At 37.8% G+C, this 23,892-nt stretch overlaps 1 protein-coding gene across 8 annotated transcripts in view; it reads left to right on the top strand.

Moving 5' to 3' along the window:
• The window catches only part of KMT2C (lysine methyltransferase 2C), a 190,868-nt gene that overhangs the window by 110,166 nt on the left and 56,810 nt on the right, over positions 1-23,892 (top strand). For 5 of the 8 annotated variants that reach the window (XM_053942468.1, XM_053942507.1, XM_053942482.1 and 2 more), the window contains 9 exons: positions 481-1,214; positions 8,354-8,473; positions 10,901-11,017; positions 14,775-14,876; positions 15,055-15,159; positions 16,309-16,490; positions 17,206-17,370; positions 17,969-18,078; positions 23,466-23,531. In XM_053942468.1, coding sequence (XP_053798443.1) covers positions 481-1,214; positions 8,354-8,473; positions 10,901-11,017; positions 14,775-14,876; positions 15,055-15,159; positions 16,309-16,490; positions 17,206-17,370; positions 17,969-18,078; positions 23,466-23,531 — 1,701 coding nt within the window. The remainder of the gene's footprint in view (positions 1-480; positions 1,215-8,353; positions 8,474-10,900; positions 11,018-14,774; positions 14,877-15,054; positions 15,160-16,308; positions 16,491-17,205; positions 17,371-17,968; positions 18,079-23,465; positions 23,532-23,892) is intronic. The other 3 variants (XM_053942526.1, XM_053942489.1, XM_053942498.1) reach the window with 2 other exon arrangements.

Here is a 23,892-nt window from a genome sequence, read left to right as displayed (position 1 = left end):
TGTTTTCATTTAACTTAATTTCCTAAAGTCTGAAAGAGTTTTAGGAGGAAAATGTTTTTTACTTGTACTTGTCCTGTTCTTGGCTTATTGGAAATGTTGGGACAGTAGCTTAAAATGCATTAATTTATGATAGCATGCATCTTCAATTCACAGAAATGAAAAAGAAGAAATTACTTTTGGCTGCCTACCTGAAATGTGTGTTCAGTTCTTCAAAAACTAATCTTGGGTCTATTTTCTTTTAATTTACTCTGCTGTGTTTTTGGGGAAGAAAAATAATGAACTAAAAATATAGACTACTCTAAAAATAGGTACAAAGAAAGATGTTCATGAAGTATATTTTAAGCTACATATTAAATTCACTGAAGTAAAGTGATATGTGTTGGCCTGCATGATGTGTACCAAGTATACTTGTTGACCAGAACACCAGAAGATTTTTTCTTTTTCACAGTGAGCCTTTAATATGGTTGTACTTAATTACAGGCATATCACCAGGAGAAAAGACCACACAACTGGAAGCAGAAATCTCTGTTGAAATCAATTCAGCTGAAATGGAAATGTCTCCTAAAAAGACACCAGCATCTGGTGACGGTCAGACTGAGAAAATGATGGAAGTGGTAGAAGGTGTTCAAGCTGTAACACAGCAGGAGTTGGACAAACAAGCTGAAGAGACACAGCTGCCTCAGGGTAGTGTGGAGGTATCAGAAGTGTCCACAGCAGACTCTCGGTCTCTGTCTTCAGTACCTGAGACCATGACTGTGACACCAGAAATTCTGGAGACTGAAAGAAAAGGAGATATTTCTGTCCCCCTAGAGCAGCAACTGGAAATAATAAAAGTGCAGAAAGATGTAGAAAAGGAAGAAACCCATGAGAAATCGGAAGCACCATCTCTTCTAGAAGTAGAAACTACTGCTTCAAATGGAGGTGTTGCAAATATTTCACCAGTCAGAGAAAAACCCATAAAACCACCAGCTGAGACTTGCCCCTCACTTCCCCCACCACTTAATCTAAACAAGACAAACGTGTCTTCCTCACCAGATGTTTCTCTAGACTTGAATTCTGCACGAGATGTGCAGCACAGTCAGCCCCCAGTGCTGCCTCCAGCTGCTGGGAGTGCTCTCCCAACCACCTACATATCAGTCACTCCAAAAATCGGCATGGGAAAACCGGCCATCACCAAACGCAAGTTTTCCCCTGGAAGGCCCAGATCCAGACAGGTAAGCACATGCACTGTTCCATTATGTGTTTATTAAATTGCAGTATAACTCATCAAATCCACCTGTTTCTTAAAAAATGCATTGATTCTCCTAAGTGTGTAGTTTATTTCTTCAAGGAATTAATGTTCTGGTAAATAAGGAAGAAGTCAGCCATCATAAAGCTTCTCTGGTGAGAATTTAAGTTTCTTTTGGCTCATAGTTAAAAGTAGACTAGAAGAAAATTTGTTGTGTTTTTCATCTGCTACAAATGCAGATAGACATAATGCTGTGCTATTTAAATGACCTTTTAATATTTTTCATATATGTATTTATTTTGGCTGGTACTCTCAAAGTGTGTTAAAGCTTCTTAAACTGGCTTTAGAGAAGAACCTTCTACAACTCTGTTGTCTGCCAGATATTTTCTTGATCAATGTTTCTAATGGTGTGGTAAATAATTTTGTGGGTTTGTTACATTAGGAAATACTGTGCAAGAGCTGTCTTGTACAAATTGTTGTGGTTTGACTAGGATTAAATTTGATAAGTGAAAAGAATCCTCAAGTCTGTCACTTTGTGCTGTGTCTTTCTCTCTATTTGTGTTGTGTTCCAGGGAAAATGGTTTGTCAGTCCAGGGTATTCATTTCTTGTTGGTGAAATTCTATACAAAAAGTGTGTCAGTGTGACAAGTTAGTGTTTCATCTTCTCATCACAATTTATTTTTAGTCTTTGTGACTTCCAGGTTGATGATTTTGTGCTTTTGTGGACTTAGTGTTGACAAAGCTTTTTTTATATATTGCACAATTCTTTCAGTTTTGACATGTCACCTAAGGGTTCAAAATTTTTGCTCCTAAGGTATGAGAGAGTGTTCTGGAAAGTTTTTCTGCTGTTTCCACTGAGTTTAGGAGATCTGCGTTTGTTGTACTGCAGTTAGGTTTTCCTGGGTCGCTGTACAGTCAGGTGTATATATCATATTTGCAGAAATATGTTAATGCCTTAAACAAATTTCTCTTCAGTACTCTTAAGTTCCTACTCTGGGCTTTTGATGAAGGACTGAAAGCTGTTGAATGTGTTCTGTAGACTATGAAAAGAAGAGATTTTTATATGTCCAGTTACAGGCAGGTGGGATTTTTTTGAGCAAGATGTAATTGGACAAATCCACGATGTGGAACGCGTTTATTTAAATCGCTTTGGATTGCAGACAGAAGTAGGTTTAGGCTCATTTTGTGGGGGTTTCAAATTATTCTTTCTGCTGAAAACATTCATTTTTTAAAAGAGTGTGTACTTTTCCAAATGGAGAGCTGTGCATAGGAGCAGAAGCAGAATCACAGAATAGGTCAGATTGGAAGGGATCACAATGGGCCATCTGGTCCAACCTCCCTGCTCAAGCAGGGTCATCCCAGAGCACATGGCACAGGATTGCATCCAGACAGTTTGGTTTCCTGTTACATGGGGATTCTGTGGGATAAGTTGGAAGGCAAGCAGGCAGTTTTTCACTAGGAAGAAAACCAGAGAAATAAGATCTGTTGTCTCTTTGTGTCAGTACTGTAGACACATCAAAATGGATGCTTTCTCCAATTCTGGCTTTTGGAAAGCATCATACAGGGCAGGTGCTGGCAGCTGAGAAAAGTGCTCCTTGGTGATGGTCCATCATGTTTCCCATGCCATTGGAACTCCACAGATGAAGAAGAGACATAAGCTTGTTTTAAAACATTCTAACCTAACACAGTGTTTCAGTTCTTGTTCACCTGGAGGTGATCCCATTGATGTAAAAGCAAGTAAAAAATGGGGAAAACAATACTGGAGGAAAAGGTGCTTCTATAAAGTTACAGGTGTAGCTGTTTGGAGTAAACTAGGTCATGTGTGATTCTTCTCTGGGTGGCACTGAAGAGCAATTGTCTTCTCAAAAGCAGGTTAATTTTCTGGGTTTGGGGTCTGCTTCTTTCTGCTTATAAAATAGCAGCTTCTGCTGTTCTGTGGCTTTGTCAGGTGTGAGGTTATGCCATACAAATGTTACCTGGCAGCTGCTGGAGTTCTTGCCTGCCTTTCATAGAGGGGAGGGCAGAAAGTTACACAAATTGGGTGGATTTTATTGATTCAAGAGATTGTGGCTCCTGTGCCAGGTGAAGTTAACACTGGGTTCACCCCTGCTTTCTTCTGTTGTGCAAAGGAATTTTCATTGCAGGACTTGTTCCTTGGCCAGGACTGCTCAGGTTTAAAATAGTTCCTTCATGGAGTCTGATCACTCTGTGAACCCCAAAGAGAAGCCAGCACAGTTTCACAAATGGTAATATTCTGCACTCTCTCCCAGAAGTTTGAAAGCTTCTAATATGCAGTTTACTTTGTTGGAATGTCCTTTTCCTGTTTTAAAAATGCAATAATATATCTATTGCAATGGGTTTATGGAACTTCCTATAAAGAAGAATAAGAAATAAATTTCTCTGGATTCTGGATATATTTTTCCTCAATTTTATAAGAGACAGGCTTCACTGGAGTTAAGGAATCCATGGAGAAGGATAGTTTCTGATTCGGATTTGTTCTCATTAAGTTAATGTCTTGTGCTGGACAGTAGGACAAATTATCAGCCCTTTCTTTACAATCTATTAATACAATTGCTAATAAAATATATTTGAATAATTATTCTGGTTTGCCATTGAATACAAAGTTATGCATAATCTGAAGTGATTTCCTGTTAGATATTAGTAGTTTGCTTTAATGACGTGTCTGCAGCGCCACATTAGAAAAAGACTAAAACCGATCTCAAAAATGAAGACAATATTCTGCTTAAAAAGATTTCATGAACCCCTTTCAGGGCTGCAGTCAGTGTCACTGATGTCAGCATCCCTCTGCCCCTTGGCATATTTGCAGGCATCCCAACTTTGCTTAGAAGCAACAAGAGAAAATCCAGCTTCTAACCCAGAGGGGAGCTGTGTATAAATCAAAGTGTGGGTACAGTTAAGAACTGTATGAATTGGCTTTGGCTAGTACAAGCTTACTCCTCTTTGGGGAACGTGGCAGCTCCTGTCAGTAAGGTGCCCTTCTGACAGTGTTTTTTAGGACAGCATGTTATCCATACCCTCAGCTACAGGAAAGCTGCATTCTGCCCCTTGAGAGGACCCTCTGCCTGCCAGGCTCAGCATCTCACTGGGTTTTGTTCCATGGACTGTCTGCTCTTCATGTTCCCCTACTCCATAATGCATCCAAATTAATTTCTACATGTATATGAAATTTAAGTGTTCATAGATCACAAGGTACTTACCCTGAGCTGCCAGCATGGTCAGGTTTTTACAGTGCTGTCCTTAGAGTTGTGTTTGTCCAGTTTCTTCTCTGTGGAATGTGGACATGCTTCGCTCTTGCCTGTAAGCTGCAAATTTATTTTAGGGGCAGTACCTCTCTTTCATAATTTCCAAATTTCTCTTTTCTGAAGGAGTAGTCTTAGTAGAAATTATCATGTAAGTTTATTAATGACTAATCTGACACACATCCAGTTTGAAATGAACCTTCTCAAGGAAAATTACTATTTTTCTACGGAGGTCTATGTTCAGTGGTGTTGTATTTATTCTGTGTATCCAAATTGAACAGATCTGAAATAGTTACTTTTGCTATGGCACTGTGTACTGGAAAGCATAAGATTAAGTCAATAAATGGAAGACATTACAAATTTTGGCACTGAAACGTTGCTAGGTGAAGATTTGAGAGCATTCTGTGGAATAATTCTGAATAAAAAGCAATAAACTTCTGCTGGTTTTGTAAATTCCATAAATATTATTTTAGTATTATTCCACAGTGTGGTCCTTGAGAAATACCTTGTTCAGAGGTATTTAATTTTCATCATGAAGATGTCAGTGATCACTGTTCCACAACACACTGAATATCTGTTGGTGTTTTTAGAGATTTTTTAAAATGAGATTAAAAAAGGCAGAGCACTGTGATGGGTTTGGATGTGTGCTGTCTTGGACGGTATGGGTTTTTTGCTCTCTTAACTTACATGGTATCACTAAGTATGTTGTTGTAAAAGGTAGATGCTGAAAAAAAAAGATGAAAAAAAAGTCTTTTTCAAGGATCAGTTGTTGTTACAGCTTTTATGCTTGGTGCTTGGTTGTTTTTTCCATTTTCGTGTGTTTTTTTTTTTTTAATGAGGAGAGCTGTATTTTCAAGTGATTAAAGTTTGTTCACAACCCTAAAATTACATTAAATATTAAATTGCAAATCCAGCTTTGTGCATTTGCAATTGCAGTAGGATTCATAAGGCGTTAAGCAGCTAAACACAGTCAGTGGTAATTTAGTGAGATCTCCTGACCCTTGCTGACACTGGGTTTCCTTTTGTTATAATTTACTTGCAGCTGTGTTGTTCAATTTTGAGGACTCAAGAATATGATGGAGAATTAGAACTTCCTGTTTCTGTCACAGTACATAATTATTGCTGGGGTTCTGATGTAAATGAACTGAATAGAACTTTCTCTACAGTGTTGTGTGGTAATAGGCATTAATTAAAAGCCAAAAATATAATTGATGCATCTCTTTGATGTAATTCATTTGTTCGTGGTATTGTGGAAATGTGTGTTTTTAATTAAGTTTATCTGACCAAGAATTCAAATTTTTCTGATCTACAATAAAACTTGGATTAAATTTCCAATTTAATTCTTAACAATATGGTTCATGAATCATATACAAATCATTTTGTTTTGTAAGACTGAATATTTCATATTCAGATTTAATGTTCTTTTAGCTTTTTAATCTTTTGAATATATTTAATCACCAGAGAAGAATAGTTTTGTACCTCCAAACTAAGAGGTATTTGAATTGTGGATTGAATATTTTCAGCATGTTTAAGATCTTGAATTTTGACACTGTGAGCATATTGCCTCTTTTACATATTGATGCCAAGATTGTTTCTCTGATAAATAGATTTTCTTTGTGTTGCTGTACAGATTTTTTTTGGGTTGCCACTTTATAAGAACGGTTAACTACCATGCATTATGAATTTTACAAGTAATGAGGAAACTAATTAAAATTCAATGAAAGTTTGAATTTTACCTGCTAAAATTGACTGTAACTTGGTATTAAAACTAGGGTTGGAATAGTTAAGGCAAATCTCTTGTACCACAGACCTGTTGATGTAGTTGTCTACCAGTGTATCAAATTTCCTTTTTTTCCTCCATTTCTGACATGATGTCCCTGTTGTGTCAGGAATGTTCTGTCCTTGTGCCCTGGGTGTGAACAGGGACTTGTCCATCTCCAGGTCTGAAGGTGAGAAGGTTTCTAGCCAGCCCTGTTCCCCTGTTAGAGGGTGATGAACCTCTTGATCTTCTGAGTTGTCTGCATGATGGCCACTTATCTGCAGTCAAGGAAAAAACTGGATAGCAAAATCTTCCAATCCAGGGTGTTCATTCCAGCCACACTGACTGGAACCCTTGAGCAGTTGCTGTCAGGAGCTGTTCTGGAGTTGGTTTTGGAAGCCCCTTGGCAGAAGGGAGGCTTTGATGGCCTTCCCAAACACACAGGTGTTCTGGGCACTAAGCAGTTTGTAGGTTGTGTGTCCAGTTACCACCTCGTGTGGGCAGAATTGTCAAATTGTTATTTTTTTTAAGTGTTTCGTTGTCCTTTTCCTGTGCAGGCAGAGCTAAACTCCCAGAAAGCAGATTTATGCTCAATACCACTGTGTCCACGCTGTGGGTTGTACCGAGTGTTGGTGTTTTTACCTTGAGACTTTTATCCATAATTAGGCTTTTAGGTCACTGACAAGCTTTCTCTTTTGGGTGCCAGATCACTTGAAGGGATAGCCCTGTTCTCAGTAAGTTAGCAAGACACCTCTTTACAGTTTAAGATGAATGTATGTTTCGATGGAGTTGTTGATTCCAAAGAAACTCATTTCCCACACATTCTTGATGGAGAAATTGCATTTCAGAAAAGGAAAAAAAAAAAAACCAACACATTTTACAGAGCCATCTCATTTTCGTTGATGCTTATTATTATTGTACATCCCAGTATTCAAAGGTGTAAATGTGTTTGGGCTTGCCCTTGTGAGCAGTTGTGAATAGTTGGGATTGTTTGTATGCATGAGGTTATTCCATATCAGCCTTGGGATTATGCTGCTGAATGGCATTCTGGGGAAGGTAAACCTGCACTTCTTCATCAGTTCCACTTCTCATCCTGGTATTCAATATTTTTTTACTCTCACAAATTTTGAATTAGGAAAATGTACTGTCCTTAATTAATCTAATGTGTAAATTGGCAGTGAAGTTATTTATGACGTCTGTCTCCCGCAGTCTTTCTTCTGTTCTTGAGAAAGTCTTCCACAGATTTTACTTTCTATGAGGAGCCTCAGCATTTTTTTCCTTGGCTGTCTTAGCATTTTCTTCTTATTTTGCTTTATTTCTACTGACAGTCATGCAATATCTCACCATGATGCAACTACATAAATAGGGATAATAATTAGTTAAAAAGAGTTTGTAGGTACACCATATGGATGTATATTATTATATGTACATAATAACATGTTAAAACGTGATACTACAGCATAACATGAAAACACTGGGGTGAAAAAAAATCAGTGGTAGAGTTTTATAATGGTTTCTTTGTAGCAGAATTGCAGGCATGAGCTGCTTTGTTGATTACCATGGCTATTTTCCTTTTCTTTTGTCTAGTGGTTTATTCATATTCCTTTTGTTTGCTGTGCTTCTCAAACTAGTTGTTGCTGTGATTGGGGGTAGTTTAGCTTCAAAAGTCAACTGAGGCCATCAGTTCTTTCAAAATATGATTTGGAATATAAAAGGAGATGTTACCACCTCCAACTACTGTCTTCTTCACTGATGCAATAAAATTTAGGCATGTAATTTGCTGTTGTTATGATTGCTTGCTTTATATTTGTATTAATCTTTGTCTATAAAACTCATTTTGTTGTACTTAACCATCAGTTGGAAGTAAGTATTGATTTTAGGGCATGTTTCAGTGAGAACCTAAAAATTTCCCACTTTCTACTCACTCAGTGAACTAATGTAGAAATGCCTATGCCTGCATGTGCTTTGCTTTTCAGATTTTTTTTTTGTTGCTTGCTTTTTGCTTTTTTGCCTTTTTTTTTTTTTTTTTTTTTTTTTTTTTTTTTTTTTTTTTTTTTTTATGTTGCAAAGTTTTATACATCTATTTTCTCACCTACCGTATCCTAGGGGGCTTGGAGTACCAATAATACAGTCAGCCCACCTTCCTGGTCCCCAGACATTTCAGAAGGTCGGGACATTTTTAAATCCAGACAGCTTCCTGGCAGTGCCATTTGGAGCATCAAAGTGGTAAATAACTTGAATTTATTTTCATGTATCCATTGCTATCTTTCTGCTGTAGAGATTAGTGATGAAATTCTGTCTCTCACACCTTAATTAATCTTCCATTCTGTTACTGTTCAAGACCTCTAAAATTGTTGAAGCTCTGGAGGTTTCAGGTTAAGATGTGAACTTTCCAGAGCATACACTATGATGGCATTGCCTTGATTTTCAGTGGCAAAGAATACTTTGTATTACCCAAATTTCGTGTGTGTTGAGTACATCACTTTTTGTGGTTGGCTTTACATGGCTGTCAAAATAAATTACCTGAGAAGGAAAATGTTTTTAAGACTGGCAGTAAGGTAAGCCAGGCATGGAAAGGAACAGAGATCTGAAGGATGGCTTGAATTTGTTGCTGTGGAGAAATCTTGCAGAGTGGATTCAAAGTGACATCGTTTTTAGCTGATGGGGGAATAAACAAAAACTTTCCTACCTGATGAGATGGACCAGAATTGTATCCACAGTGACATATACTATTAAAGACACCTGAAGTAACTAAAGTAGAATTATTTGGTTTAAGTAAAGGCAAAGAAAAGCTAAATTATGAAACTGACAAATAGCTGTAGCTCCCCAATGATTTAAGTTCATCTCACTTTAACTCTCATGCTAATTTTATTTTGATTTGACATCAGCTTAGCTTTTGCTGCTTTAAGCATTAATTTTCAGCTTAATATTCAGCATTAACATTGGTATAAGTATGTGCTTATTCCTGTTACTGGTTGTGTGAAAATAACAGTACTGACACCTGTTCTGAAACAGAAAATAAGAAACTTGTCAGAAGAGTTTTCATGTTTAAAAATTGATGATTGTATGTCCTATGTGTGCATATGTATTAGCTCCATAGATAATCTAAGGACATTTTTTGTTTGACCTCAGCCTCCAGCAGCATCCTTCCTTTCACTTCTGAGATATCATTGTGTTACATTAATTTGGTGTATGAGTCAATTTAATTTCTTTTTCCTTTATTAAATGGATGTTAATAAAATCTTATCATTGGGATCCTTCAATTTTCCCTTTAATTATGACCATAAAGTTCAATGTTTTCTTTAAAGCAGGAGCTGGAATATTTGAGAAATGCTGTAGGGAATGTTGAGCCCACAGTGTTTCTTCCCATCCAAGGAACTCCTGTCTCCATCAGTAAAGGCCCTTCATGTCTCTTGGTGACACAGTCCCCACGGAGCTTTGTTGCTTCCATCACTGTTGTTTTACAGAGCAAATGTTTTGCCTTGGTATTAAAAGTATTTTGCAGCAAGCATTTGGATACCCCATACTCTGTACTCCATACTTGGGCTGTTTTGGGAGCTGAGTTTATTGACAAATATGAAATGCATTAAATAATCTCAGTGCTTATTTTGTTGTAGGAAAGGTGCTTATTTGAGTACATGCCATAATTATCAGATTATTACACAGATTAGAGGCTTTGAGACACATTGTAAAGATGTCTGATACATCAGGCAGAATTTGTGGATGTGAATATGTTCTTTTTCTCTCTGGAAATGATTAGAGAGGATTAAGAATCCTCTTGTGCTTAGTTCACTTTGAAATTTTGAAAAAAGAAAGAAAAAAAAAAACAAACAAAAAAGAACCCCTAAATTTCAAATTTAACTCACAGTATGAATAACAGGTAATTACTAGTAAAAACATACTTAACTCTCCCAAGGATAATTGTAGTTGAAAACATTGAATACTCCAAAGCACAACACTGCAACTCTGCTTCTGCATCTTAAATAAGGAAGGGAGAAGAGAAGCTGTCTGTAAATCAAGTGGAGATTGTGTAAGAAAAACTTCACATTATGGGGAATGTTGATCTGAGTGTAACTGATAGAATTAATATAAAAAAACTCTTGTCTGTATATGCTGAATTAAGAGAGTTTCATGGAGCCAGCTCCCACTTTCCTTTGTGAGCAGGACTCAATCCTAATAAATTCCAGGTTTCATTTGATTATTCATAGTGTAATAAAAGCATCTACCAGTAATCAAGTGCCCAGACCCTGTGTAAAAGTCCCATGACTGTCTGGGCTGACTGTTCAAAGAGAAAAGAAAAATGAATCATAGAATAAAAGATATATTTTGGAAACTTTGCAAATGAAGTGTGGGGGAACTGGTGGGGGAAATCCATATTTCCAGTACTCCTGAGCAGAAAGTAAACATTTCTGGTTTTGGCTGCTTTCTCACTGATGATAAAGGTGATCCTATTATGCCATGTAAGTAATTAAAGTTATTACACATGGATTTATGCAGAGATTTAATGACCGTGCCCTGGTGTGCTTGTACTCACCTGAAATCACAGGGTGTTTTTTACTTGTGTTTTTCTCTAGATGAACTAAACAAGTTTGAATCCCACGTAACAAAAGAACTTGAGAGGTTGCATTTACATTGTTACCTTACATTGAACAGGGCCGAGGATCCGGATTCCCGGGCAAGCGGAGGCCGCGTGGAGCGGGTCTGTCAGGAAGAGGTGGCAGAGGAAGATCAAAACTGAAGAATGGAGTTGGGGCTGTGGTCATTCCAGGGGTAAGGATATATTTTTTAAAGTCATATTGCAGTCTGTTAATGTAACCAATTTAATCAGCTGTAATTTTCGTATTAAAATACTTTATAAAAAAACAACGAGCTCTACAGAGCCAGTGATGTTTGATGGAGCCTGGCTGTTACTGCTTGTGATGAAGAACTAGAACATTACAGCTCAGTGGGCCTGAGGCAATTCTGTGCTACTCTTGCCATTTAAAGACACAACAGTTGGGAGTCTTAAAGTACTCCTTCCATTTCCTCGGGTGCAGAATGTGCTGGGTAAAGGCAGCACTGACTGGAACAACCCAGAAGGAGAGAGCAGGGTTTGTGCATGAGACTGTAACAGCAGCCATAGGAGACCAGAGCAAAGGTTCTTCTAGACTGAGTGATGGTGCAAGAGTGAGAACAGAAGAGGACGAGACATTTCAGCAGTTTGTGGCTTGGGGACTTGCTGAACAGGAGGATGTGTCTTTGTCTTGGGCAGCCTGTGTTGGAGCTTGCTTTCATAAATCTGCCCATTTAGTTTAAAAAAAACTAAATGTTATCCCTTTTCAGTTCTGTGGCTCCTCAGCTTGTGTTTTAAGTGGCAGACTCCTGGATTAGCTGCCTGCCCCTCAGTGCTCTTAGAGAATAGACAGTGAAAAGTTGGTTTCTATGCACTTCCTCCATCCATGCCACTCAGTTTCTATAGACCCTCCATCATTTCTCCTTCTTTTCCTTCCAGTCTTGACTTGCAGGTATGGAGGATGTTTTTTTGCAGTCTTGACTTGCAAGTATGGAGGATGTACTTGGAGTTGTTCCTTGTATGGAAGCTACTCCGTATTTCTGATCATCAATACCAGTTATTTTGTCATGTTAATTTCCTTATTTTGTGGACTTGCATCTGCCATTTTATAGCCCAGCACTCAGCTTTATGAAGTTCTTGTGCAGTTCTTCACACTTGTCTTTTGGATTTTATTACTCTGAATATCCCAATCCTGTTGGCAAGCTTGCCAACCTTTGTCACCTTGCATCTCACTTGATTTTTCAGATTGCACATGAGTGTGTGAGCACTACCACCTGTTAGCAGGCAGGCCTGTTAGATTTCACCTACTAATGTTCTCCCACATACAAAATTGATAATTTCTTGCCCTCTTTTATTTTGTGTCTTGTATCAGTATAGGGACCATTCCTCTTCAGTTTAACTTTTTTTAGGTAGCTTTGGTGAAGGACTTGGCCAAAAGAGTTTGGCAGTGAAGTAAGTTGCATCAATCAGATTTCCCTGTCCCTAGAATTGCTGACTCCTTCAGAGAACCCTTACAGATCATGATTTACCCTAACTAAAGCTTCCTTGACTCTTTAATGCATTATCAGTGACTTTCAGTTCTTTGTTGTGATCAGATGTCTGCTATTCTGTACACAGCTTCTGTCCAGAAACCCTTGAGAAAATAATGATTATATTTGCTGTCTCCTATTCTTCAGGAGTACTGAAGTGATTGTAAGCAAGTGATTGCTCAATGAATTGATAGTTAAGCTACTTAATACTTCAAGTATTTTTAAAACTCGAAAATCCTATACAGTCCTAGTCTGGTCCTCATAAGAAGAGGGATTTTGCTATGAAAAACGTGGAAATCTGGACTGTAAAACAATTATTTTTTTCCCCACTGTGGGCTTGTTCTATTTGAATGTTCCTTTTAAACTTTGATTATCAACAAACCCTGCATATTTTGAGAGACATCCTATTCCTTGTGTTCAGAGAAGAGCTTGCTCATTTTTATGTCTTTATGAAGTAATTACTGAGACTCTCTTTAGAGCTGTGTTTTTGTGTTCTTACATGTAATCTGTTTGAGTTTGTCACACTTTCTGCTGCCTGTGTAATAATATCTTGAAATACTTTGGTGTTTATGATTTGAAAAAGGAACAATCATCTCTATCACTTTTCCCTTTTAAAGCATTGGATGGTCAAAATTCATAAGCAAATTTGTAATTTTAAACATACAGGCTGAATTCCACTTAGGCTAATCACAGCACCTTAATGATTTGGAGGCATGAACATCATTATTTTGATGTTAAAATGCACAAATCTTTACTTCAAGAGAAGCTGGGGTTTACAGATCAAACTTCTAAAAGTTTTTCTAATTGTTCAGAGGAGAGTGATTTAGGTAACTTGCTATAAATACAAAATGGACATCACTCTTCACCATTTCCTACAGAAATTTGATCCTTTGAGTCATCATGCAGCTCCAGAGTTCCAGAGATGTGACTGCCTTGTGATAGAGTAGATGAAGTTAGCAATACCAAAAGATCAGCCTTATGTCAGATAAATGTTTGAAATGGGAGTATTTTCAGTCAATTTGCACAAAATAATTCTTACTCAGCATGGGATCAGTGGACAGCCACACAGTTTGGAAGTGCCTTGGTATATCTTGGGAATGGTGGGTCAGTGCTGGGGTTCAGCAAACACCAACATTGCAGTCATTCAGTCCTTCAAATTCTGCTTTTTTGTATGTGCAATTACAAGTGAAACTGTGGAAAAGTAGGTAAGGGAAATGTTATCCCTGAAGGTATCAAGGTGTTTGAGGTGCTTTGGGGTTAACTGGGTAGTTACAGCTGCAGTGCTCGCAAATATTTGGTAATCAAAGCACATAAAAATATATTCCCTTTTTTAGCTGTTTCTTTACATTTTTTGTAAAGCATTTTTTGATGCATTACATCAACATACATTAACTATACTGAATTTCAGCAACTGTGTATCAGAGGGATTCCTCTAGCTGATATTACGATATTTACATTTGTCCCTAGAGTTACATTTGTATTTGTAAAATATTTAAATTATTATTTAAACAAAACTTATCTGTGGAGGACTTACACTGTATTTAAAATAATCCACATACATATAATTGGAACAGCTGGTAAAACAAAATTACATTTCTCTAGCATGCATTTAACCTTTTGTATGGAAATGTGTGCCCTTATATTCCTGGTTCAGATATAATAGTTCGGCCTGTTAGTTTAAATTCATGGACAGCAAATTCTGTATTGCAAGATTCACATGAAAGTGAGAACACAGTTGAAATCTTTCATTGGTGTTTCTCTTCCTGAGAAGCTGTATATGAATGTGGTGAATTAATAAAGGGCAGGTCAGAAAATCACTTGATGAAAAAGAAAAATCACTGTCTACAGTAAGAGCTGATGGGTTGAGATCAAAACAGCTGTTTCAAGTTCAGTGCCAGTTTTTATGGTAAAGATAGATAAGCCTCATAAACTGCTTGCAGTGAGTAACTTTAGAGCTCTTGCTTATTCCTCTAACATACTTGGAACATTAGCTAAACCCCATTTTAGGCAATATGGGACAAACTACATTTCTGCAGTTGCTCTTTGAATTAATACTCAAAAGTCTGTCACTGCAATTAACTTTTTGATAAAAAGAACTTAAGTGTTTACATGCAGGGAACAGAGCAGACTGGGCACAGTATGACAATTTATGCTTAGTGATTTTTTTCTTAGACTATGTCTTTCCTTCCATTTCCATTTGGAAGTGTAATGGGATAATATGTGAAGGTGAAAAAAATAGAGGAAGAGAATAGGTCTGTAAAGCTATAATACTGATTATGAGAAAATGTGAATTAATGCAGTAATTTCTGATGCAGGCAGCTTTTTAGGGAAGTTGAAACTGTATGAATAAATGCTTGCAAAACTCTTATTTAGAGAATGTTTCGTTTTGTCTCATGTCTTACAAAATGTGATACATTTGCTATTTATATTTTGTGTTTTTTAATAGGTCACAACCATGGATATTTCATCTAATAAAGATGAGGAAGAAAACTCGATGCATAATACAGTTGTCCTCTTCTCTAACAGTGACAAGTTCACTCTCCATCAGGTTAGGATAATAGTTACGATTTTTCATTTTGTTTCCCTGCTCTTAATTAGAAAAAAATGAATGAATGTCCTTGTTAGGAGTTAAATTATACAGCAGGCTAGTTGGATTTTACGGTTACATGTTTTCAGAATGTAGTGTCTGGCACGTGTTGAGAGTCTGCTCTTGTGTGTCATTGCAGGATATGTGTGTGGTTTGTGGGAGTTTTGGCCAAGGTGCTGAGGGCCGGTTGTTGGCCTGTTCCCAGTGTGGCCAGTGTTACCATCCATACTGTGTCAGTATTAAGGTGAGTGCTATTGTTACACACAAAACCTACTTGATTGCACTGTTTTCATATTGTACTTTAATAGCACTACGCTGCTTTTGGTTTTGTGGTAATTAGGGGAGTCATTAACTTGTTAGATATTCATCAGCTAATGTGACCATTATTTGTATGCGACTTATGAAAGACTTTAATTAAATGTCATTTTATAGTATGCATAGCCTCAAGAGAAATTAACCTTTTTGTAATTTTGCAACCATAAATAGCGCTGATTATCCAGCAGTTGGTTAAAATAACAGTTCGAGATACAAGTTTTAAACCTAGATACAAGCAGAATTAAAAACAAAGAAAAAATTGCACTGCGTCTTCATTTACTTGGGGCATAAGGTTTAGTTGATTCAATTTGCCTGTTGGCTGTCAGAATTGACAGCAGTTGGAGTGGTTAATTAATACATTTTGCATTCATTAGTCTAGGAGAGAATGTGTGAAAATTAAATTTGAATGCTGTGAAATGACCTAGCAAGCACAAAATAAGCTATTTACTGCAGTATATACACTGTACACTTTTCATTGGTTGTGATGTAAGTATATCTGTGTAAAAGTGAGATGTTTTTTAAAACATGTCAAAAAACTTTATTTTGCACATACTTTACAAAATGCCATATGCGTATTTCATGCAATTATAATTTGACTTTTTGTTTATATACTACTCTTGCATTATATATTAATTGCAGTAAGTTAGCTGTTTGCTTCAGATGGCTAAAACTCCAGCACCGTGATCCCATCATGAGGATCAGGTTTGTGACCTCTTGAGGAAGCAGAATGTACACAAGTCTCTGGGACCTGACAAGATGCATCCCAGAGTCCTGAGGGAATTGGCTGATGCAGCTGCCATGCCACTTTTCCATGATATTTGAAAAGTCCTGGCAGTCAGGTGACTTAAAAAGGGAAACACTGCACCTGTTTTTAAAAATATCAGAAAGGAGGACAGTTTCTTTGTTTAATCCATTCCTGTTCATTGAAGCTTCAGAAAGTCTGATTGATAAAAGCTCCTTGAGATGTGGGTGGTGTGCCCAGAAGAGCATCCTGAGCTCCACACGCCAGACCTTAATTTATACATTGATCACATTTCACTGAGCCATTTTCAACTAATTCTCACCTTGCATTTTTCAGATTACTAAAGTGGTACTTAGCAAAGGTTGGAGGTGTCTGGAGTGCACAGTGTGTGAAGCCTGTGGGAAAGCCACAGATCCAGGGAGACTCCTCCTGTGCGACGACTGCGACATCAGCTACCACACCTACTGCCTGGACCCACCCCTGCAGACTGTGCCAAAGGGAGGCTGGAAGTGCAAATGGTGTGTTTGGGTCTGGGGTCAGAGGTGCTGACTGCTGGCCTCCTCTGCTTCTCTCTATCACTTGGTATTTGTAATGTCAGTTGAATTGTAACAAGGTTTTAATTGTGTCTAAGTCAGGTGTGTCAAACAAAGCCAACAAAATGCTTTTGAGTTGTTTTATTCAATTATCAGTGCATAAGGGAAACTCTTACCTCCTCTTAAAACTGCTGCTTCACACCAAACACCACATAAGCAGAGACAGACAAAATTTCTCTTTTGAAACTCATAGCAAAAAAAAAAAAAAAAAAAATCCAATTTACATTCATTGTAATCATTCCAGCGTTCAGTTGGGAAAATGAACGGGTGCTTCACCCTCATGTTCTCAACATAAAACCCTGTGAAAACCATTTGTTTTACTTGGGTGAAACACAAACAGACCAGACCTCTCACATGGTTAAGTCTCAAGATCTCAAAGTGAATAGCAACTGGAAGCAGGAACTCCTCTGACCTGTTGAGCTGTTACAAGAACCCATCTGCCTGCTTTTGCAGCTTCAAGGGAATTATTAATTAGGAACTTTCTTTAAAAAGTACAAAAAATGTTGTTAAACATTTGTGGTTAAACATGTTGTTAAGTTAAAACTTAATTACTCACCTCATTCTAAGTGGAAGAGATTTAAAGCCACAAAATCATCTTCCTGTGAACTGACAGTAATAGATCTTTCTGTCTGTTCTGTAGGTGTGTTTGGTGCAGACACTGTGGAGCAACTTCTCCAGGTTTAAGATGTGAATGGCAAAATAATTACACACAATGTGCTCCCTGTGCAAGTTTGTCTACCTGCCCGATCTGCTACCGCACATACAGGGATGAGGAGCTCATAATTCAGTGTAGACAATGTGATCGGTAAGAATTTCTAATATTTCCCATGTTTTTCCTGTTCAAGTCTTATTTTAATTTTTCCCCCTAATGTAAAAGCATAGAGATGAAGGAAATGGTCATGTGGTAAAGAACACTGGATTTTACTGAGTCTCAGAAGTCTCTTAGTAGTTCATTCCTGGTTGTACCACAGACTTAACTGTCTGACTCTGGGCAAATTAATTGATCTTTCTGTGCTTTTTCCCCCCTGCCCTGTAAAAATAAAACTAATTTACCTCACAAGACTGTTGTTGTGAGGCTGAATCTAGATTATGTTGTATAAAGTAATTAAAATCATTGTGAATAAGGAGAAAATTACCATACAAAAACATACTTGGGAGATTGTTTTATAGAGAGTTCCTTCCTGTGGAGGGAAATAGTTGATCTGCTGCTTCATATATAGGATGTAACACACACCACTGTAGGGGATGCTGTATATGGAAAACCTGATTCTGTGATTTCTCCATAAAAGAATTCAAACTGAACAACTATTCCCCATTTACTTGGACCATAGACTGATACTTGGGTCTTCTAAAACACCACCTATTTCCTTTAAATTGTATTTTTTCCCCCACTTAATTTCTAGATGGATGCATGCAATCTGTCAGAACTTAAACACAGAGGAGGAAGTGGAAAACATAGCTGATATGGGTTTTGACTGTACCATTTGTAGGCCATACATTCCACCAACGAACGGTAAGAAGACGATCGAAACCAATGGCAGGATTGCACACTGCAATAAATAGTTTTGGGAATGTGTTCTGTGCTCTGCTGGAGGTTTGGCTCGTGGTAGAAGTAAGATTTTTTTTGTGTGTGTGTTTGTTTTAAGGGCTCTTGTGGAGGTGTCTTAGGCTCTTTTGCAGCCTCAAGTGATTTAGGCCAGAGGAAACCTCTTGGGAATTCTAGGTAGAGGTATTGGAGATAGGGATAAACTGCTAAGAGTGGTAGTGAACCGGTAAAAGGCATCTCACTTTGTCAAGTGGAAGGAAGAATGCCCAATTCTCTAAAGTTACTTCTGCAGAAGAATCAGAAAATTATTTCTAAGCAGAAAAAGTGTGTGTATTTTGATGCTCTGAGGCTGTCTGAGGCAGCAGTAGCTATGTAAGCATTTTTCCCATCCTCCTTCATGTTTTCCTAATGCCTTTTCCTCAGCTCTCCCAGTATTCAAGACCAGTGCTTCCCTCCCTAGCTGCAATCTTGAAAAGAATTGGCCATACTTCTTCGTTTGGGAGTTATCACTTCCTTATGAATTAAAATGTGTAATTCCTTCTGATGAACTTTGCACTTCTCTGAACATGGATACCGACAGTCTTGTTGGTCTGTATCACAGTTCTGAGCAGTGGCACTTCAGGAGCTGAGGTTACTGCACTCTAAGCACATTTACAGCATCTGGTTCCATGGGTTGGTGCTGGTTAACGTTCCTGTGAGTGGCCTGTCAGCAGTTAGGTTGGCCTGTGACATGATTTATAGTCCTATATTTTAGTCTTGCTGCAAGGGTGATAGCCCAGGTCTGTTTTCCCTGCATGTCAGCTCAGGGAAGTTGCTGCTTCAGTTGGCTCCTTTAACATTGACACCCATTCCCATTTTTAGCATAAGCACATGAAAGTGTTCATATTAGCCCTTCATTGAGGTATCACAAGAGAACAGAAGGTACAAGAACTAAGCAAATGTTTCAAGAAAAAAATCATATCCACCAAGAAGTTGTTGTAAGATTGGTTTTCCTGATCAAGATGGAAGATGATGTGAAGCTTGAGAGGTCTGCCAAGAAAAGTTCAATAGAGCATCTAATGTCTCTTAACACTGTGATGTCCTCATCACAGCAGTAATTGTAACTTACTGACCTGACCTTGGAGGTTTATATACTCCCTGCTGGAAGTCTTCCAAGGAATCTATTTTTATCACTAATAGAAAATGACTAATGCTTCTGTATTTCTGCAAGTCACTTCACTGTAAAGATCTGCTTCCAAAAATTCAAAAGGAAAGAGGTTTTGTAAGTGGAAAAAGCAAGAAACTTGCAGATACAACACAGACTTTAGTGTATTTTTATAATAAGCTTTGTGTACTTAAAGCGAAAAGATCCAAGTAAGAAATACTTCTTCCTTTCTCTTTGGAGCTGGCAGAGCTACCTTGTAGAGATAAAGCTCATGATATGTCAGATGGAACAGCTTCACAAGAGGTGTTTCACTTCCAGGCAGAAGCTGGCGCCTGAGTTAGTCCTTCCTGCACACCTCTATGTAGTTGTGTTGCTTAGGTTTGGATTCCAAGGAATAGGAGCCAGTCCCTTGGGAGTTCCCAAGTTTTCTTTGCAGATTTTTTTCACCTTTTTTTGTAAGACAAGTTTTTCAGCTTATTCTTTCCTGTTTGACTCAGTATTAAAACATCTCTAACACGTGTACATTTGCACAGTTGCATGTCTGAATATATCCTTTGATGCATGTTGATAGCAATACCTGCATGTACTTTTACATGAAATGTTTTGGTCTTTCATGAATTCTTCTAAAATGTCTCTGGAAATTTTCTATAATTTTTTGTTTCAAAGTGAGAAGAATTAGTGTTTGATAAACTTAGGGAAATAAATGTTAGTTAGCAGTAGAAAGCATCTAAAAATGTATCATATTGTGGGATTCTTACTAGGATGGTTCTTACCCTTTCCATTTGATGTATCGTAGTTGTGTTGCAAGTATTATTACAGGGTTTGTAACCAATTTCTTTCTAGAAGAAACAAGAGCCCCTCAACCTAATAAAGAAACAAAACATTGCAGGTGTACCCTTGGTGAAGAGTAAATGGTTCTTGTGTGTAGGTATTGAGAAGGAGCTTTGATTTCTCTTTCTTCAGAAAGTGGAAACGTTACTAAATTTGTAAGAGCTCTTCCCTGTCTCATCATACCTGATATTCTTAAAAAGTCATCCTTATCAAGAAACAGAAATAAAAGACAGCGTTTTTCTTCTTGAACATACATAAATATCAAAACCCAGAATGGTGTAAGATTTGCTCCAGCATAGTGTACCAGAAACTTTCATTACTAGGTTATTGTGAAATAACCATCACTGATCACTAATTTATCAGGTTCCTTTTAGTACTGTCTCAAGTTATAACAAATGTCCCCCAGCATATTACTATGTCCTGTAGAGAAATTTATAAATTCTCATGACTAGATGCTAGGCAGGTGCATTAGGTAGCAGCAGCTTTTCCCTGTGGTGTAATTCCTGCACGTTCAGGAGGGGAGTGTGTGTCTCTCACCCACATCAGCTCCTGGACAAGCAGTTCTTGACCATGTACTCAGCAGTTGTACCTTTGTGTCATTTGCCCTTGCATGTCATATGCCCCATCTGCAAATTTCATCCCTCCTCACTTAACTCCCATCCTGTCTCCATCCAGACTCCAACTTCCTCCTCCCTTTGTGCTGTTTTTGTTCCTCTGCAGGATGCAGAGCTCTGCCTGGTTTTCTGTAACCAGTTACAACTGATCTGTTTGCAGTTTCTGAAGCTGCCTGTGTGCGGTTTTTCCTCCTGGGGCTCAAGTAAACATGCTCATGGAGGCAGTGAGGATTTGGTATCACTTACCCTTGTCCAGGGGTACCTGATACTGCCAGTGAGACACATTGTGGCTGGCAGTCTCTGTTGTATTATTTTCATTAAACTGATGTAAATTTTAATTCGTTCTGAAATTGAATTCTATGTACTTTACAAGATTCAAACCCAACGTAATACTGTGTGTTAAAAAATTAACTTTTGAATTTTTTTATTATTTGGCACATTTATTGCGTCAGCTCTAATGTTCTTGTGTTACTGCATTTACCAAAAAAATCCCTGTGTCATTGACACAATTATGCAGGCACTCAATAAAGAGTGCTCTGCTACTGCTGTATTTCTACATCAGCCATTCCACTCTATCCCTTATGCTGGTTTCATTTTTTCATAGAATTGTTCTTTTCTATAACAGACTTAAAAATGAACTCTGCTTTCTTTTCTCATCATTATATTCTGTGCAATTATTTGCTTTCAGCTGAGGCTACTAAATGCTGTACAGTATTCAACACGTTTAAACCCTTTTGCAGATAAGTTAAGCACTTTTGGTTAAACTTGAGCTGAATGCCTCAGAAAGTACTATTCTTTTTCCATTTTAATTTTTTCTCCTTTGGATAGGCCTTCTCTATCAGTCCTATGCTTTTCTGCTACCCATTTTATTGATTGTAATCCTTAATCTGCACTCTCGTTAGCTACTTTCCTGGAAGTCTGTTTGATACTGTCTTCAAACACTGTTTTTTCTTGCAGTTTTTGTGAGTGGGTCTCTGAAGGCCTCACCTCTGTCACTATCAGCTTGTTTATTTGAGCCTTTCAACTCTATTCAGTCTCCAGAGCTAAAATTGTTCAGTCTGACCAGAATGAGAAGATCTCTCTGTTGTTTGACTTTTAAATTAAGGATTTCAAATTTCTGTTCACAACTGTCTTTCTGATTTTCTTGTTTACCTTAGATCCAATTCAATAATTGCTACTTCAGTCTTAAAACCATCTTGCAAATTATAAGAAATTAAATGAACAGATGATGTCTTATTCCACTTTGAATTCCACTTATTCCACTTACAATCTGCCTATGTTCTGTTTTTTTCAATTCGGTGTTTTGAGTATCTTCCTTTCTGCAACTTGTCCTCTGTTTTTTGCTTCTTTCTGGTTTTATGTCTCTTTCAAAATGTCATTTTCAATTTTTTTTCTTCTTGTCTTTCTCTCCACTGTTGAGTTCAGTTTTTCAGTAGCTCTCATAGGCTCCTGTTATTTACTAATTCCATGAAATGCTGGTTGTCTGTAGGTTATACCCTGTGCATTAGTTGCACATTACATAAAACTTTCAAAGCACTGTAGTTTTTGAAGACAGACTTGCAATTTCCTTAAATTTGTTTATATGCTAGAAAGCATCTTGTATGTTTCATACTCATTTTAAGTGTTACTTGGAAGCTTTTGTGCTTTTCCCCATCTTGTCCTGACTCCCATGGTGTCTTGTGAGGTGGGAGCAGCAGCACACGTGCCATGGTTGATGTGACACAAAGAACCCCCCACGGGTTCTCTGCCTCAGGGGTCTCAACTTGTGTGACAGGCACAAAGAAAATGTTCCAGATGTTGAGTCCTAAATTCAGCATGAATAAGGTTTGTAGGCCAAAAACAGTGTGGATAAACTTGCTTCTGTGGTAATGCTAACTGTGCCTGACTAACAGGTTTTCTGATTCTAGTTCGGTGTTTGCGAGATAAGAGCTCCTAATTTTCACTTTACTGCTCTGTCTACGTAATCTCTGTGAAGTCACTACTAATATTAAAAGTTTAGTCTACACATCATAGGTGAGTGGAGCATGATTGCAGTTATGTAGTTAAGGCAAAAGGGAAGAGCATTTCTACCCACTGCAAAAGTAGCCTTGTGTTGCAGGACATTTTGATTATTATTTTTGCAGTCCCACTGTTCCACTGCTGCCCTGTAGTGCAGCACACAAGGTGTAGTTCTTAAGTTGAATTTCTGCTGTTCCATTTATCAATACTCTTATCTGGAATAAGAATTGCCCTATCTAACTTCAGCAGGTCCTGTGTTATCTGTTCTCAATACCTCAGCCTTCTCCAAGTGCTGTGTGAGAGGCCTGACAGCACAGACACAGTGAGAGCCTTGTGAGCAAAGCTCTTGGAGTGTGCTGGCCCCTCCTGGGGGAAATACCCACTTCACAAAACCCTCACAGTTTTAGTGATTAGGGCAGCAAAACCTGAACATCATGACTAGTGTAGAGGTTGCTTTCTAACCCAAAAGACCCAGTGTATTCATTTGCCCTTGGTCCAGTAGAAGGAGGTAACTTCCCATTGAGCTCAGTGCTATTCCAATGCCATTCTTGGCTTTAGGAAATTGGAGCACTCCAGTTTGTTTCACACTTCTTTTCTAGTCACATCTGTGACACTGGAAAGCACTTTATTTTAAAGGTGCAAGTAAATAATTGCCAACAGTATAAATTAGGGAGTTTAATGGAACTGCTTGAAGGAAAATTGATAGTTTCAGTTTAAATCAAGTCACCATTTTTAAAAGTTGAAATTATTTTCCTTATATTTTTCAGTGCCTTCTTTGGACTGTTGTGATTCATCAGTTGGAGCTCAGATTATTTCAAAATCAAAAGAACTAGGTAAAGAATGGAAATGCTTAATATCTGATCATTTAGAATATTTTAAGGGTGTATTTTTATATGAGAGAAAAATTCCTTTTCCTGTGGTTTTGTAACACACAGCATTAACTATCCTTCAGTTACCACAGCATGCTTTCCATTTTTTCCCCTCATTCTCTCTTCTTTCTTCTCTCTTGCCTGCCATACCTGCACTATAATAATTCCCTTAAATTATGCTTTGATCCTACAGTCTTAGTTGCTTGCCTTAATATCAGTGGTGATAACACATTGTGGCTGAGTCAAGCATGTACACAAATGTTTACAGGCTTGAGGATGCAAGGTTAGGAGGATGCAGCTTTTCTGTGTTTGTCTGGTTTGTGCT

Source organism: Vidua chalybeata, chromosome 1, assembly GCF_026979565.1.
Source record: "Vidua chalybeata isolate OUT-0048 chromosome 1, bVidCha1 merged haplotype, whole genome shotgun sequence".
NCBI lineage: Eukaryota > Metazoa > Chordata > Aves > Passeriformes > Viduidae > Vidua > Vidua chalybeata.
This window is presented reverse-complemented; position numbering and strand designations above follow the sequence as displayed.